This window comes from Manis javanica, chromosome 5, assembly GCF_040802235.1.
Source record: "Manis javanica isolate MJ-LG chromosome 5, MJ_LKY, whole genome shotgun sequence".
NCBI classification, from domain to species: domain Eukaryota; kingdom Metazoa; phylum Chordata; class Mammalia; order Pholidota; family Manidae; genus Manis; species Manis javanica.
In genome coordinates, this window is record NC_133160.1 from 117,307,197 (window position 1) to 117,325,965 (window position 18,769).

The window sequence follows — 18,769 nt, forward strand, 5'->3', positions numbered from 1 at the left end:
TGTATGGGACCTTAGGCAAACCCTGGCAGGAGAAAACAGCACAGAACCTCAGGGTTTTCTTTGTGAAAACAGGTTCTTGCCTTGCTCCTGGATCCTGATAGAGGCAATGCGCCTGATTATAGGATGCTGAGTGATTATGTTATTTGAGTTGCCCATCTTGAACTAGGTGATATATGATCCAATGAACCATAAAGACAAATATTAATGGCAGTATCCCATTGTCAGTGAAAATGATATACCTAACACCAGGCTGCAGCAGGTCTGCAGAGCTCTAATAAATTGCCCAGGCAAGTGGTTCAGACTTCCATGCACTTCCTCTTTATAATTTTGATGCCATTCCCTAATCCACGCATTTGGCTTCATGGGGAGTTCCGTATGACTAGAATCATCAGATGTCCAAGTTTGCCCCAAGGAGTATTAGTTTAGTACCTGTTGTCCAATATTCATTTATGATTCATAGTGCCACTTTGCAGTGTCAGAAGTGCCCATTTTGCAGAATCAATTATATAATTAATGTATCTATGATCAATTAATGAGAGAAAAGAGTGTGTCACTGGCTCATGGATTTCTGTATGGTATTCTGGCATTAGCTGAAGTGTGCAGTCAATGCACCACGACCTCACTCAGTGGGCAGATCTTTAAACAATATGCCTGGTTGTCTGTTTTGCATGGAAGGAGAGGCAGCCTGGGATATGCATCTACACTGACTCAGGGTCAGTACAGATTGGTCAGCTAGTCAGGGACTTGGAGGGAATGAAATTGGAAGGTTGATAATAAGGAGGTGTAAAAGTCAGGCTATTTGGATAGATACCTGAGGATGGGATATAGAATGAAGATACCTAATAAAGGGAAGCCACGGTGGATGAGATTCTTCATGATGCAGATGGCTCCTTCTGTGGACAGCATTTAGCCTCTGCCCCTGGCAATCTTGGTGTTTGCTCAAAGGGCCAGTATTTGAAGTGCTTTGTGGCAGAGATAGAGGTTATTCAAGAGCTCAGCAGCACCCCCCTGGACAAAGCTGACCAACTGCCAGCATCATTAAGTGCCCAGCCTGCCAATGGTGGAGGCCAGTTTTGAGCCCTTGTCAGGACAGCATTCATTGGGGAAACTGGCATGTGAATCTCACAAATACATGCTCTGAGTTGCACAAAAGGACCAGAAGGGCAGTGCGTGGAGTGTGAGTGAAAAAAGCACAAATTCATTGGATAATGGGAACAATTCCACTCTTCCATTGTTTTTGCTGCTGTTGTGGCACTTTGCCTTCATGAAAAGGATCCAGAGGAAAAGAAAGAAACTGCTATGATTCAGTGGTTTTATCTGTGTACTTGATTTTATTTAGTTCTCACAACAACCCTGTGAGGTGTGTAGGGTCGTGGCTCCATTATAGAAATGAAAACACAAGAGCAGAGAAAGTCGCACTTCCATGGATTTAGATGATTAATATGAGGTCAAAGTTGAAGCCAGATTGGCCTGCGTGACTTTTACCATATTTCTTGTTAGGAGGCTGTCTGTACTTGGGTCTCAGAGGGCATGTGCTGGCTACAGTGGAGGTGGTTCTCTTCCCCTGGCACCTTTGCCAGACCCGCTGCAGGGCACAAACAGTTTTAATCTCAGTTATGCCTGCATGTCTCCTTTGGCTCTAGGCAGAGCGGAGGCGAGCAGAGCTCTGCCTGAGGAGAGGGAGGCAGTGGGGGTGGCCGTGTGCTCCTGCTAAGGCTCCTGAAGCATTCTAGGTCGGAAGGCGTTCCAGGGCTCTTTTCCTGGTCTGCCTCCCCAGGATCTCCACAGATTCGGGAAGAGAATCTGAACTCTGTGGAGTCTAAGAACTGGGCTGGGTACCTCAGGACAGAACGGAGCAGGAAGCCCCTTTTTAGGGTGACCAGACCTGGCTCAGAACCTCTTCATTTAGGCCCTAATGCATACCTAGCTTTGGTGAACAGCCACAGTCATTTTCTGGGTTCCCTTTCCCCATGTTGTATTTCAGGGGAATGAGCTAATTCTCTCATGGCATCCACATGCCTCTTCTTGTGACCCTCCTCATGGGAGCTGCATTCTGTGGATGCTGTTGGTACTATTCTGAGGAAACAGATCCCTCCCGGCCCCTCCAGTGCCCCTTAGGCTGGGATAGGTGCCTCTTCTCTGCAGCTCCAGGGGCACCCTGGGCTTGCCATTTTCATCACTTTTCACATGTGTCGTGGGTGTGGAGGTATCTATATTTCAGTGTTTTTTGAGATAACATATGTGAAGTACTTAAGCTTGGCCTAGAGTGGCTGTTTTTTGCTACCACTGTGGCTGTCTGTCCACTTGTCAGTCATCCCCACTGTAAGCCCTGAGGGAAGTGGCTGTGTCCCATTTCCTAGCACAGTGCCAAGGATGTCAGTAGATACGCAATAAACTTCCCATGAAACAATGAACTGAATAAAATAGATTAAAAAGTGGCAAAAGCATGAGTATGCTTTTCTTAACTGTTTAAGTCTATGTAAATAATAAGCATATAATTGCTGATATTTTCCATGATAAAGTCTTTATTCAACATGAGCAAGACGTTTTACTATTAAGATTAAATAAAATGATCTACAAATGGGAATTTTAAATCTAATATACCAAACCCAGTAATAAATACCAGGCACGGACTGTCCACCAATCCCTTTTTAGTAACATTTGGATGAAATACTTACAATTTTGCTAATATGTGCCTTTGCTTAGAGAAAAATTTCCAAAGCAATGTCCCATTTTCTGAATGTAACAGTGTCCTGCTACTAAGAGAAATTCTGTAGTGCCTAAGACAGCTAAGAAACAGTGATTTTCAAAGGCAGAGACCCTTAGACTTGCTCTGATGTTGTTAATAGTGTTTCTAAATCACAGAGACAGTGGACATGTTTAATTCAGTAAGATAATGAAAGGAAGAAGGGGACCTATATTATTTCCAAACACTTGTATTTATTAATATAGGTTTAGTGCTTTTAACACCTTTGCTGCAGAAAGGTAATAAGTGTTTCAGCAAAAAGGTATGCTATGGGGACAAAATTGGGGAGCTTGTGTACACAGAAAGCAGCTGGTAGCTCAAGGCTCCTGGAAATGTCACACGTCATGCATTATCTGGGGTTGCTGGACCTTGTTTGCTGGCATCATTGTTTACTCAATGTCTGGGATCATTGTGGTATCTGATCTAGGTTGTTTCTTCCTGGAAATCCTGGGGTGTGGTCATGTCAGCACTGAAGGTCTCAGAAGTATCAGTGAATCCAGGTGTCATCTGGGGGGCCGCAGCGGCTGAAGTGACCCTGAGGTGTCTGCCACTCTGTGCTGCAGGTCCTCTGCTGGGTCAGGAACCTTGCCCTTAGGGAGAACAAGAAGCCCTCCTAGGAAACTGGTTGCTCCCTCTGGAAGGTGAGCTGGGTTTTGCAGACTGGCTGGGTTGGCCTCTGGCATTGGGGAGCCTTGTGCACCTCCCTCTCCCTTCTCTGGGGATGGAGGGGTCAAATTCCAGAGTAAAGTCCCCGCCCATGGCTGGATTTGGGGGCATCCCTCCAAAGCTGGGCCTCATGCCTCCAAATCCTGAAAACACAGCTCCATAGGCCATGGGGCCTCCCTGCCTCCCTGGAAAAAGCCATTTACCAAAGATATCATTATTACAAACCATGAACTATGCCACAAAATTAAACTTGTTTAGGTTCACTGAGAAACCGTAACAAAGTGAGAGACAACAGGCAGCTGGCTGACAGCTCTGTGAAGCACATTTCTCAGTAAACTGGCTTTGAAATATAAGGCAGTGGGTGAAAGGGATATTGAGACCTTTTGCCATGCCTGGCCCAGAGGGTAGGAAAGAGAGAAATGGGGAAGCAGGGCAGGACCCAATCTACCAGCAAAAGGTAGTTTGAATTTAATTTTATTAAAACAAAGAGGAAAGAAAAAAAAAAGCAGCTGAAATGGGCAATACCACCATAAAACAAACAAAAATGAATCCATTCCTGATTTTGCTGAGAGGCGTTTGGAGGACCTTGTCAATATCATTTCCTGTATCCCCCAAATGAATGAGCCCTTGTAAGATTCCTTTTTCTTTCCTTCTTTTTACAACATGTCTAAGAAAAAGAAGCTTGATTTCTCTGGGGGAACTGAAATATTTTCTTTCCGTAGACAGAATTCTAGAGTTGACCATGTTTCCTTTTTTTGCCTTTGATGCCAAAAATTTCAGAATCGGTATCTTGGACTGTTTACAGCAATTGTGCAGTGCTTTGTAACTTGCATATGGGGATTCTCATTTCCTCACAATTTTGACTCATTTTAAATTCAGTCTTCAAGTTTTTGGTTACATTTGTGTTTTCAATAAGCTGCAGCAAAATCTTTTGAGAATGAAGTAGAATATAAATAAATTAATTAAAACTAGAAGATGGTTATGAACGCATCTTGAACTTTTGCTAGTTGCATTGGTGTTGGGTAGACAGAACACTCTTTTCTCTTACTTTCTCCCAGCTTGCCACGTTAAGCCTCAGGGATTCATGTCCGGGGATGGCACTGTGGCCCCTTGGGTTGAGCCAACTGCTTTCTTCTTTCCCACTCTTATAGCACCTCTGTTCCTCTTATCACATGCTTTTGCCACTAACTGCCCTTGTATCTATCTTTCCCATTGGTTAGACTGTAAACTCCTTGAGAACAGGAACCTTATTTTTATTGCCTGTATAGTATCCTCCTACGTGTCTAGTTCAAAGAGGCACCCCATAATGTTGGGGTGCCAGCTTTCTTTCAGTGATTGTATGTGTATTAATGTGATAGGATCTGCAGTTCATAATGATTTAATTTAGTATGGTTCTTGTTTTATTTTGTTTTGTGCTCTAACAGATTTAACAGGTAGGAATTTCTGAAGGAAAATATCAAATTGTGTGAGTCCACTGATCTCAGGTTTTAAAATTGTAATATGCATGATAGTGGTAACAGAATAAGAATGTATTTAGATTAACTTCTTAATGTACTTTGAATCTCACAATAATCACATTTAAACAGGTAATTTTCTTTTCCTTTGGATATCTCAATTTGGATGTCTAAATTATTTGTAATGCTATTGCATTTCTTGTTTTGAGGGATTAAATGGCCTGAAAAGGAACTGGGACTCTGTATCTATCACATGTATCTTTTTTGGTTTGAAGCATTTGCTGTTCAGTGATAATGGCTTTTCGAGAGAGATTTTTCTGACTCATCTTCAAGAAATGGGGCAAAACTCTGTGCCTAAGATCAGTCATCACTCAGAAGTGACTTGAAGGGAAACTTAATGAAATCTTTGCATGCTTCTTCAGAATCAAGCTTTTGGTTTTAGAATGGAATGCTCTGAGTTCTGTGCTGTATTTTCAGTTACAAATGTCTCATGAGGCCAGTTATCTGTGACCGTTCTTACCTGGCCTCTATCTTAAGAAGAGCTTGAGGACATTACTCACTGCCATTTCTTCTGAGCTCATGATGCCAAGTCTGGCAGCAGCATTCTGTCTGCAAAGAAACACTGCATCACAGTATGAGCCAGCTGATTCCTATTATCTTTGTAGCTATTAGAGACAAAGTTCAAAATCATTTGGGCTTTTCTTTAACCTTAATATTAATACTGTGCAGCAAAGCAGTGAGATGAGTCATTATTGAATATATGCAGCCAATTTGGATAATTCAGGGAGAAAATTTACTTTTTCTTTAATGTTATTGTGTATGTTTGTGTGTGTGTGTGTGTGGGCGCGCACACACAGAATTATCCAAATAGTGTGCCTCCTTGTAATTTCAGTTGCTAATGTAGGCATTCAGAGAATATGTAATCTATTGTGTGAAGCCTGGATTTTAGAATTTTAGCTGTTAAGGTAACATTTAGTTGAAAATACTTTTCATAGGATTCAGACTTACCAATTGATTTGCTCCAAAGGACATGTAAAACATTCCTGGGAAAAGCTAAATATGAATACAATAATAACCAAAAAATGTGCTTTCCAATGGAAAAAAACTTCTAAGTAAATTACAGAGTAGTGTTATTAAAAAATACTAACTGAAGATGGTTTATTTTGTGGAATTGGTCCCTGAGATATCAAATGGGCTACTGGGAATATCTTTAAGTGGTAGAAAACAGAATAAGTAATTCATATCTGCTATAATACAGGCAAGTCTCCCATTACAGCTGCTTCTAAGAGTTACATGAAATGCATTTTCAGATGGATTAGTATGGCAAATATGTATTTAATATTTAGGAAAACAAAGGAACCTATTATGCTTCATAGTCATTGATAAATGAGACAATTTAAAATGTTCCCTTTTCTTTCTTGAAGCACAGGGGTTTTTTTCCTGAGGAAGGGTCTCATTGAGATTTATACTTATTGATGGACCTTGCAGATCAGCAAAAGCCATTCTTGGTAGCTGCATCACAGATAAATATTAAAATTACTAAACAATCAAAATAAACAAAATGAACTGAACACTTTAATTTAAAATTATGATAAAGCAATCTGAGAGGAGTTTCCCTATTTTTACCTTCATTTAGTCTGAGGGTCCAATTCAAGAGATTAAAATCACCTTTTGCTGACATGACTCAAGTGCACGGACAGGGAGCTGGGGCATGTCTATCATGAATTTGCTTTGTCTTGCAGAGTAGAAACTAATGAGTTTTGGAATCAGAGTACATCAGGTTGGTTTGCGTCCTGGCTCTGCCACTTAATTTTTGTGTAATAGTGGGAAAAACTCTATAACCTCTTACAAGTCAGGTATAATATCTAACTTTAGAGGATTGTAATCAGGATGATATAGGAAAATGTTAAATGCCTACATGGTTAGTTACATGGTACCTTTCTTTTTCTGTCCATTCTTTTTTTCTCTACATTGTTGCACGATTGTCTTGCACAATTATATATATACATATATTCTTGCATGATTGTCTTCTCTACTACCAGATAGAGGCATAATAATACAAAATACTACTTGCAATGCTGAGATATCAATTGCTCTTCTCATTCCTTCCAACATTGAGAAAGATCCTGATAGGAAGCCTGGACTTCTTTGGGCTATTCATTTCTTCTGAAAGTTTTCATCCTTTTCAACTAAGAAAACAAGTTTTACAGTCACAGGATCTTTTAGATTCCATGCAGGGTTTCTGATGGCAAAGGACAGGAATGGATATCTAGTGATATGCTGACTGCTTAAAACCTTATGTTTTCACACATTACGCCCAAAAGCTCTGGTTATGTAAATGTGCTCTGTAAATCATTTTTTTTTTTTCATTGAATTAGTGGCTAATCCTGATCTGACTCCAGAGAAAAGTATTTTGGCCTTTGGTAGCTTATCTCCTGGTGCCACCTGCTGTTGAATCACTGACTTTTCAGCTTTCTGCAAGGACTGCTGTCCCTGGTTAACTGGAGGCTGAGGTCCTCCCTTCTGTGGTGCATCCTGGTTGCTGCTTACAATCGGGGGCTGGATGAAAGGTTCCTGTGTTGGCTGTTGAAGCTGCAAGGATGGTTGAGATGGGAGAGGTGCAGGATGCACGGGCAAAGAATATTTATACTGTAGAGAAATTTGAAAGGAGCACCAGGAAGCAATGGCTCATTGAACCATGGTGTCCAGAATTTCTACAGCAATATACAAGCAATATATACAATATACAAGCAAAAGGGCTTGGGAAGCCTTCTACTGGGAAGAGAGTCTAGGGGACCTTTCTTGAAGAGGTGTTTACATAGGCAGCACCAATTTACTTAAAGTCAATGTTATTTGGGGCGGTCTAGTGCATGGCTGCCTCCCCTGCTTCCTTTGGGACTTCCACTGCTCTTGAAGATGGGAAGCCATGAGAACTTCCTGGTAGAATGAGTCATTATTTCGTCTTCTGGGTTCCCATAGCTGCCTCTGTGTATCTCTATTTTACCACTTTCTCACTGGGGTATAATTATTTGTTATAAATCTTTGTCCCCCAGTCAAATGAGAGAGAATAGTATGTCTTATTTAGCTAATAGTCCCTTATAGCCCCAGGATTTAACATGTGTCCTATAAGTACCTGGCACATGGTAATATATTTTTTGAGTTAATGAAGGAAGAAAGGGTAATCAAATAAAACATCAATCAAATTTCTGCATTGTGGAATCCATTTTGGAAATAAGTAGAAAAATAGTCCCCACTAACATATTTAACAGTCCCACTACGTGTGGTTTAGTGAGTCATACTATTGTATGATCTGCAGTCAGAGCTTTCGGTTACAACAGCCGTGTTTGAAATTATTTGTGGTGAATGGTTCCTAATTATTTTTAAATCAGTTGCAAGTTCCTTAAAGTGGCATAAAGTCTCACAACAATCTGGCTCTTCAACCTTTGTCTACCTCTAACCTGTCCTAAGCCACACTTCATCTACCTGGTAGTATATCATCTGTCTCATCTCCCAATTAATATGAAATTTCATGAGCCTTGGATCCATTCTTAAATGTTTTTACATTCACTCTCAGTCTACAATTTTGTTTATGCATTTATTAGGCATTTAATAAATAATAGTTATGGTGTGATATATTTATTGATTGCTGTAGGGTTTATGATGTTTTACTCAGGACTTTGGCATCATTTTAAATGTGCTCTTGAATAGTTATTTCGAAAAGCTTTTTTTCTTATTAAACTGTCATTAATATACAATCTTATATTGGTTTCAAATGTACATCACAGTGGTTCAGCTGTCCCCGTGATCAACTTATATTGTGATTGCGAATTATTGTGCCCCTTTATCCCCCTCCCACTGCACCCAACACACCCCCTGCCCCTTGGTGAACACTAGTCACTTCTCAGTGTCTGTGAGTCTATTGCTGTTTCGTTCCTTCTGTTTTGCTTTGTTTTTATATTCCACAAATAAGTGAAATATATGGTATTTGTCTTTCTTGACTAAAATGAAAATTGTCCAGGATATAGCTTGCTCCCATTTTAAAGATAGTTCATTGTTAATAGCTCATATCTGTAACATAGGTATGATATTTTGGAGGCCATATCTTCCTATTTGAAATAAGGATACAAATGGGTTGAAAGTTTGGATCATTTTATTTAAAATTTTCCTAAGTACTGAAAACAATTATAGGTTTTAATTTATGAATATCTGGGTAATTTTTGCTTCTTACTATTACCCATCTGTGGTTAGAATATGACAATTTAGAAAAGACAAGCAAGGGAATATTTTAAAGCTTGAGGTTTCAAACCCGTTGATGCAATTAACTTACCTGTTGAGTTTCATGTTTGCTCCGTCTCATCCATGGGAAACAGGAGCGTGATGGGAGCAGATCACACGTCCACAAAGAATTAAATGATTTCCCCAAGCCAAGTCTTGGATACTTGAGACATAGAGGAAGAAAAATGTATGCTTATATTTCAGTATTGCTTAAACTTGGTTTTCATTTTCTAAAAAATCCATAGAAAATGTAGATATAGCAAAAGCAAGAGTAATATTGGTTAATTTAATATGGATAGATAAATGCTCTCTTTCAACAGTTTTACATTCTATTCTGAGCCAGACTGTAATATTCCCATGAACTTGTTTGAAATTTATTTTTTGAATCACACATATTTGGGGCTCTATAATAAAATTGATTATGCAAAAAGGGATTTTTTTCCTTATTAAAGAAAATTCAATATTGTGTTTATTTTCCCCTACCTTCCAATGCCAGGATCTCATTTTGCATTAGGTTACCTAATTTCTCATTTGTTCTTCCAGTATTTAGGACATTACCTATTCACAAACTTTGTGAATTACAATGCTGCTGCTAATATCACTACCACCTCCACCACCATTAATACTTGTAATAAGAAATATTTGAAAATAAGGTTACTTGAGAAAGCATGTTTAATCTCTGTTAACTTCCCAACTGTCTTATTGCCTACCAAGGAAAAAATGTGACTTAGCATTTGCCACATATGTTCATTTTCTGTGTGATACAACTGATTTCTCCGTGTAAGCTGTTACTAGCATGAAGTTTGGGGTAGCTTAATTTGAATAAAATAAAAGTAGACATAACTCAGATATCTAAGCTGGCCTGTGCATACAGTAAAACAACAAATTTGACTGGATCTGTACTGTCGTAACTCAACCAAGAATTAGGAGAAGTGCAAGTTGCAGTGCTCCAAAATCGTGCGACTATAGACTATCTACTGTTAAAAGAACACATGGGATGGGAACAGTTCCCAGGAATGTGTTGTTTTAATTTGTCTGATTTTTCTCAAACTATTCAAATTCAGTTAGACAATATCTATCATATCATTGATAAGTTTTCACAGATGCCTAGGGTACCTAACTGGTTTTCTTGGTTTCACTGGATATGGCTGGTAATTGTAGGTCTGCTTTTGTTATGTAGCTGTATTCCTATTATGTTAATGTATGTGCGCAATTTAATTAGTAGTTTAAAACCTATACATGCTTATGTTACTCTACAAGAAGATATGTCAAAGAAATAATCAATTTTCCCATGTTTTCTTCCGTCTGCTACTTCTATAGCTTTTCTTCTTCCTTCCTAATTACAACCCTTTAGTAGAATTAGTGCCTCATATCGAAAATTACCGAGTATCATAATTCTTGCAAGTGGTAAAGATACCTCAAGACAAATGCTGGGCATAGAAGCCACAGGGTATAAATCTGCAAAGAAGTAAAAAGCTAACCTTTTCAAAGAATATGGCTTCTCTCTCACTTACCAACTTTACATTTCCCTGTATGGCCCCAGAAGATGACTGGTTAAGCCAGAGACGGGTAAGATTCCTCAAGGAACAACCTAAGACAGGCACAGTTGCAGGGGGGCCATCAGGAGAGAAATTGGAGACCAACAGAGGGGAGGCTTAGAACCTCAACCCCCTGTTTTGAGAGAAATCTTCTGCATCCATGGATGTTTTGTTGCCCTTGTCTAGCTTGGATTAATACTTAGTCTATAGGCACAGACCTGATCATCTACATTTGCCCTCTTACAGCACTAAATTATGTTTTCTACCTTTATCTTGCATCTACCTACCACTTCAGCATTTTATTAAAAAAAATAATAATAAGGGAGAAATGTGGGATTCACATATAAATCAAGTATAAAAATCAAACGAATAATCATATCTGACTTGATTGTTTATAGTTCATGATGCCTGATCAAAACCGAAAGTTTCTGTGATGACTGCCCTTGTACTGTTCACCATGTAAGAACTTATTCACTATGTAAGACCTTGTTCACCATGTAAGAACCTGTTTGTTATGCTTCAGAAGATTGGAGACTGTTAGATATAGGCTTGGGGTTGATTAATGACTGTGCATTGAGTCCCCTATACAGAATTTTATTGTTGTTAACAACCATTTGATCAATAAATATGAGAGATGCCCTCTCAAAAAAAAAAAAAGTAGACATAACTCATCACAGAAAAGTGGAAATGTTAAATGCAGTTCTGCCATTGTTGTTATTATTACTTTTAAAATAATGAGTCTGCTTTTTATCATTAATAAAAAGAAAGAAAAAGTGTCATTTAAGTGGAGGGAACATATTGAAACATGGAAAAATAGCTCATTCAACTGAAATACAATGTAATTGTGAGGCTGTTGTTTCATTGAGTCTTTTTCCCCCCCATTTAACTTATTTTACTTTAAAAAAATTCAGCTCAAAGAGGATATTATATATTAACATTGCTTTGATTTACATAACAGATGACATTCTAAAGACTAAAACACCTAAGAGTTTAAAATTGCAATAAAATTTTACGATGAGTCTCTAATAAACGTCATAAGTTTCTGTAGAACTGCACAGGACAGCCACTGACTTCTGCTGAGGAAAACTGAAAAGCAGCCCATCATGTTTCTCCCTTAGCAGGAGCATACAGTGGTAGTATTCCGGCAATACACAGACCTCCAGGCTCTAACTAGCTATGCCTGGTGCCCTAGCTTGCTGAGGAAACATCTAAATGGAAATAAGAATAATTTTGGTTTTCTTTGGTGAGAAATTTCCTTAAATGCTCACTGGGAAATAAAACCCACCCACCACATAAGGGCTAGTTGAGAGGCCACCATATTTATTACCAAATGACATGAACTTTGAGGCAGAATGAAGGAGTTTAAATTATTTGGGGAATTAATGTAACATTTAATAATCTTGCTCTACATGAATCATCTACCCTTTGCTGCATCTTAAGGCAGCAAAATCTGAAGTTTGAAAGTTACACTGAAAACAAATGAGAAGTAAAATAAACCAACAAAGTAGAAAACTGAGAGTACTTTATAATCTTAAAAATTATCACATAAGAAAGCAAACGGAACAAATTTGAGCTCGACTATCTTGTGCTTTTGACTAAATGCATTGGAATTATTTTTCCTTTATGAATGAGAAGTTCAAGAATATTTTCCTGAGCATATATTATCTATTCTCCACCTTCTGCTTTTTATACAAGTAAAATCCCACCCCTTGAGTAGTGGTGTAAATTTCTCCAAATAATCCAGTTTTGAGCTGGATAGAATCTTCATGAAAACAGAATTACAAGCTATTGCTGGAGTAGTTTAGTGCTCAAAGAATGGTATGCATATGAGATCATTTCTACATATGATAGAATTATGTAGCTATGTGACCGTAACATACAATTAAGCCTCATTGCCATGGCATATTTTGATTTAAGAAGCTTCAGTTCTCAGCCACACAAGATGGCCCCTATAAGGCAAACTTTTTGGTTAATTACTAGCTTCAAATGGAATTACTTAGCTCAGTTACATAAACATAGTAAATTGGATAATGTTGCTCTTTTAGAAATGAAGAAAATGTACTTTAGTTTTTTGAAGATATTTCCTCTTTCCATTCCAATTGCATAAAGGTAGCAAGTAGTTGATAATAAAATTGTGCCATGGCATTGCGGAGGCCATAGAAGTCTTACATGTTTGAATGAAAGGAATAAGACAGAAATTTCCTTGCAATGGTTTAAGTATCTTTCAAATAGAAAAATCATATGTTTGACTTATTGCCTTGGGAAGGTAAAGCTTATACCTGGACAACAATGACATTTGACTCAGTAGGAACTATAAGACTGGATTAGTTCAGATGAGGCTGTGCACGGACACTCAGCCCACATCCTTCCGTGCTGTTTGGTGTCTGACAATGTCTCTTTTAGGGCACACTCCAGAAAACTTTGACTGACCAGCAACTGCAGAACTCATTTCCAGGAGGCATAGGATCAGTATCAGGTCCTTCATTTTAAAAAGTGGGATCTGAAATAGAGTTGTGTTGGAAAATTAAATCAGACAAATTTTTATTTCAGAACGCTTAAAAGACAGTATTTCAAATGAGCAGAGTCTCTGCTCTTCCAAAACAACCAGGCTCAAAAACACACAAAAAATGAAACAACTAAATGTTGCTAAACAGCTGAATTATATTTAGTAGTTTTGGAATGAATTGACAAGCAATTAAAAATTACTTAAGTACTTATTTTCTTTATGGAGCTGCAACCTGAATGACTATGTAGAGGCAACCTCCATGCATATTCTTTAAATTCTGTGTTTCATTTCATAAAATGAGCTGTGAATTTGAAAATCCCTTCCACAATGTGAAATTTTGGTCTATTAAATTTGGTCAGGTTCTATACTTTGTTTTCCTCCACAGTAAGTTTTGAAATGCATTTGAAATGTAATATAACCAACAATTATTTCATAGCAAACCCTTATTTGCAGACACAGGGAATATCATTCTATGCTTATGTTATCCAGGTGGTCATGCCAAAAATACCTTTTAAAAATAGGAATGGACTGAATATTTTTCTTAATCCTAAAAGGAATTTAAATGTATTTTGTAAGTTCAGAAGGCTTTTTACTTTTACATGAATAGCAATCTGACTAGCCAAGAGATTTGCTTGTCTTCTAATATTTTCTAAAGTAGGTACTGCCACTAATAGTCACAAATAGAGGAAAAATAAGTCTATAGACAAGTCTTTTTTTTCCTTAGCTGGAAGGGTATGAGTTATGTCTTTTCTGGATCATGCTAATGGTTTGTAATAAATTATTATTCAGCTTCTGCTGACAAATGAAGATAAATCCTCATTATAAACACTGTCTGGAGATAGGGAAAAAGAACTTACAGGAATCACATGGAGATCAGAAAATCACGTTTTACCTTCAATGCTGACATGCACTGTGTTCTCAGAACCTGGTGATGCCAAACAAGATAGTTCTAAGAAAAGAAGATTAAATTTTTTTCTGGACTGTGCCTGGGACTTGCTCTGTATCTCTTATCCAGGAAAGACCTGAAACCCTTATTTAAAGTGCCAATCCACCAACTGAAGTGAAATAAAATGAGGGAAAAGGAACTCAGTCTGCTCCTGCAATTAGCCCACACCCTTTTATTGCACCCAAGGACATTGGCCCAGTGGAGTCTCATTATTTTTAATTGTAACTCAACCCCTGTATTTATCCAGAGAAATCAATTGCAGAGAAGACAGTAAAGGAATAATGGACATAAGCTCTGAAGACAATCATTTTGGTGAACTGGAGGAAATATACATAAAGTACAAAATAAACCATTATCTGTTTTGTGCAGGTTTTTATCTGTAGATAAAGCTAGTGCCAACATTCTCAAGATTTTCACCCTCCCATTCATTGTGGTAAAAGTAACTCCTCTCCCTTCCCCCATCATAACAGTCTAGAAGGAAACACTAAAATAACTTCTTGGGCTTGAAAGAATGAAAATGTTAGATGGATAATGAGTAGGTCATTTTTTTGTGAGAATTTGCTAGATATTTTCATATCTGATGATAATAGACTAGAGATAGCCAAACTTTTGTAAGAAATTGTGGTTGGAGTCTCTGAAAGAATCACTTCAGGTAAACCTTCGGTGTATATTTTTTGTGGGGAGAAGGGCATAAATCAGAGCATTCTTCATGAAACAGTCAAGTCGATGGGCAGTACTCTCAGTTCACTCTTTAGACAGACTTTTTATCAGACATTTAAGTATCAAACCAGATTAGTAAATCATATGTGGTCTACCATAGGACAGCATTAATTTAGTTATACTAATAAAATATACTAATTTAAATATACTTATGAATGTAAAGTGTTTGGCCCACTATCTGGTAAGCAGAAAATGTTCAGTGGTCATGAATTATTTTTCTTGTTGAAATAAAGAAGCATATATGCTGAAAATCTGCTTCATATTGGACTGTGGGCCTTGGCTGGCCATGGCTGTTATGGCCACCAATGGAACCTATAACGACCAACTAAAATGAATAGGAACAATTTTGATTGCTAAGGGTATGTTGATTCCATGTGACAAAACATAGACTTTGATTTTTGCCTTGTTTGACATATTGTCCTTTCCAACCCACTCCAGCCAAACATGTTGACTCAGTCTCTTCAGAATGTGCCATGCTTTTTCTCTCCTTGGGATTTTGGTTGAACTTTTCTCTCTGCCTAGACACTTTTCTCACCTCTTCACAACTTGTTTTTCAAAGTTCCTCTAAAATTTACCTCTCCTGTGGTTCTTCCCTCCACCATGCCGCTGTGATTTTCCCCTCTCTGAATTCCAAAAATCTGTCAGTCATTTGTCAATCATTAATACCCTACAATGTGACAGCTTACTTGTTATAGATATTTAATATTTTACTTCGCATGTGGTCTTCTAACTTTTTGGATGTGATTTTCATGTTTTCAACCACATAAGACATTTCTGTGGGGACAGAAATCACCCACTTACTAATTTTCCTCCTTTGGTGTTGTATGCATGTTATGATAGGTAATACTTGATTACTATTTACTGTGGGCAGGCATTTTATTGTTTTACATATACTTATTTAATCCTCAGAGAACTTTATGAAGGAGATATTATTCCTCCCTTTTTATACATAATAAAAAACTGATCTATGAGAGCTGAAGTAAATTCTCCAAAGTAACAGACAGTAAGTGGTGGAACCAGACTTTAGATACAGGCATTTTGCTCTTAGGCACTATGCCAAAGTGAATCAGTCATCCAACAGCAGATGACTTGGAGCAATCAATCATTGGCAGAAACAAAGTACAATACCTGTCTGTAGAGAATTTGTATTTACTTAAAGAAGAGATGCACAAAAATAGTTAACAAAACATACAAAACACCAATGATAACTTAATTAAAAAGCATACATAATATCAAAAGGCATAATTCCAAACAGACTAGATTCTAAAATAAGGATGCTACTGAACAGTGATTCTCAATCAGGGATGTTTTGCCCCCCAGGGAACAGTAAGAAATATCTGGAGCTTATGGGAATGTTTTTGGTTGTCAAAGTTTGCTGGCAGGGAAGCGACTGGGGGAGGGATTTTCTGTTGGCTTCTAGTGATGCTGCTAAATTTCCTACAATACACAGGATAGCAGCACCCCTCCCCAAATTACCCATCCCCAAAGGTCAGCAGTGCTGTGAATTCATAACGTGGACCTTGACCCCTTCTCTACATTCCTCCATTTTCTTCTCTGCTTTCTAGAACTCACAGTAAGTTGGGGTGAGTGGAGTAGGAAGTGGGTCAACTGTAAACTTCATTTAGACACTTACTGAATGCCTATCATGTACTAGATGCCATGTTAAGGGCTGGAAATACAAAAGAAATAAGAAACAATCCTTATCCTTGAAATCATCCTATACTTTTCTTCAGGAAATTAACCAAGTCCCAGACGATTTCTTGGGCTCAGGACTCAAGCAAAAAGTATCCACTCTCTGCCTAGGAAGGATGATTAGCATGTAGTTGTGCAGGGTTATGAAAATAACTTGTGTGTCTGTGAAAACCAAGAACACCCTTCTACAATACCCTCTGGAAGATACTGAGAATTTTAAGCTTCAAATGTCCCTCTGATGTTGGCCGTCAGCATAAAGACACTTAGACACTATAGGAGAAAAGGGACTCAAAACCATGAGAAGTCTGGGGTGAAGATGAGGTCAGTTGTCCCAAGAAAAATCAGGTATGTTCTTGATTCTTTCCTAACTTAAACATAATTGAAATATTTGCAGCATTGGTAGTCTATAAAATTCCATAAACACAAAAATTCTAGCAGATACTCTATCCTTACTCCCTTCATTACATGATCTGTAGTTATCTATTTGATGTGGTCAGCAGACATGATATTCCAGGAATAACAACCCTAATACTGTAGGGAAAGTGAACATTCCTTCTAATGATGTTTTAGCCACAGGAGCCCATGACAGACAGTTGGGAGTTGAACTCTGTGTAAACATCTACTAGTGAGTCAATACAACTTGCAAACTCACTGTTTCATTAAGTGTCTTTTGACTGAATGAATGAGGGAGAAATGTGTAGGGCAGCTGCTGTGTTTTGATGTCTCAGGTTTATTCTCAGCTCTGTCGTCCGCTGATGCTGTCTGGCCAGAAGAGGGCGTCCAAGATCTTGGGGGAAATTTCTGGCCATAGAAAATGGAATCTTAAAAGAAAAAAGGTAAGCTCATAGAAACAGAGAGTAGAAAAGTGATTGCCAGGGGCTAGGGTTGGGGGAAATAGAGCTTGGTAAAAGGGTACAAACTTTCAGTTATAAAATGAAGTTCTGAAGATCTAATGTAAAACATGGTGACTATAGTTAATAACACTGTGTTGTATAATTGAAATTTGCTAAGAGAGCACAACTTAAATGCTTTCACCAAAAAGCAAACAGAAAAAGAGACAAATACGTGAGGTGATGGATTTGTTTTAACTATATGGGGGGCTTAGGAAACATGGCAAATAAATGAAGTGTGAGACTTGAATTGAATCCTGAAACAGAAAAATGACAAAAGTAGAAAAACTGGTGAACCCTGAATAAAGTCTGTAATTTAATTAATAATATTGTACTAATATTAATTTCTTAGTTCTGATAATTGTGTCATGGTTATATAAGATGTCAACAATATGGGAAGCTGATTGAAGACTATATAGAAAGTCACTTTGTGATGATTCCATAAGCCTAAGTTATTTAAACAAAATTAAAGCATAAAAGACTGTGTAAACTACAAGAGAAAAAGTTTAACTATGCCTCTTCATCTTGATTCATTTCTCAACATAGAACTGTAGCCTGAACCAGAAAAAAAGACATGTAACTAGGTTTTCCTTTTGTAAAGAGTGATCAGTTCCCTGCAGAACACAGAAGTCTTGGCTGTACGCAGCCACTCCCTCACTGTCAGAAGGTCAGAAAGCATTGTTCCTGTGAGATGGAAATTACATACTGTAGAGAGTCTTCCTTGGAATGGGCATTCCTGACACTTCTTTTCACCATCAATAGTGTTTCATCTGGGACATAATGTCGTTCAGTCTACTTATTTTCATGGTATAGTTAAAGACGAAGGTGGAAATAGCAGTGTTATACATGTACTTTACTCTATACTTGCAAAGCAGTTTTACATTTATGTCTCACTTTATTATCTTCACCAGCCCTATGAGAAAGATAATTATTATTAGTGTTTCTGTTTTATAGATTTCAAAATATTAGCTCTGGGATGGCTATTACATTTTCAGGCCACAGAGCTAGTTACTGGCTGGTACTCTATTTCTACCTCTTTGAAACTATCCTAGGCTCTCTGAAGTGAAAGTGGAAAGTCAAATTCTCTCGCACTTACAGGTCAGAAAACAGGGCAATATTTATGCAACAGCAACAATAATAGTGCTATCAAGCCTTTACTGCATTCTTACAGAATACTAGAGCATTTGTCAAGTGTTTTTAAAAGTGATAATCTCATTAATCATTATGATTTTATAAGGGGGTTGAAGCAGATAGAGGATTGGCATCTGATTTGATGTGATTGGCAGGAGGAGAGGGAAGCTTAAAGGGTCACGATAGTCATGAGCTATGGTGATGT

The 18,769-nt window shown here is 38.0% G+C and overlaps 1 protein-coding gene across 1 annotated transcript; it reads right to left on the minus strand.

The window, feature by feature from the left end:
* Window positions 1-3,169: 3,169 nt before the first annotated feature.
* On the minus strand, window positions 3,170-14,092 carry AMBN (ameloblastin). The gene is given in 13 exon segments (XM_073238077.1): window positions 3,170-3,321; window positions 3,324-3,475; window positions 3,477-3,589; window positions 5,418-5,471; window positions 5,875-5,919; window positions 6,015-6,075; window positions 6,341-6,378; window positions 7,264-7,515; window positions 9,194-9,304; window positions 9,800-9,847; window positions 11,837-11,887; window positions 13,117-13,179; window positions 14,078-14,092. Coding segments are annotated over 13 exon segments (1,155 nt in total).
* Window positions 14,093-18,769: the final 4,677 nt, after the last annotated feature.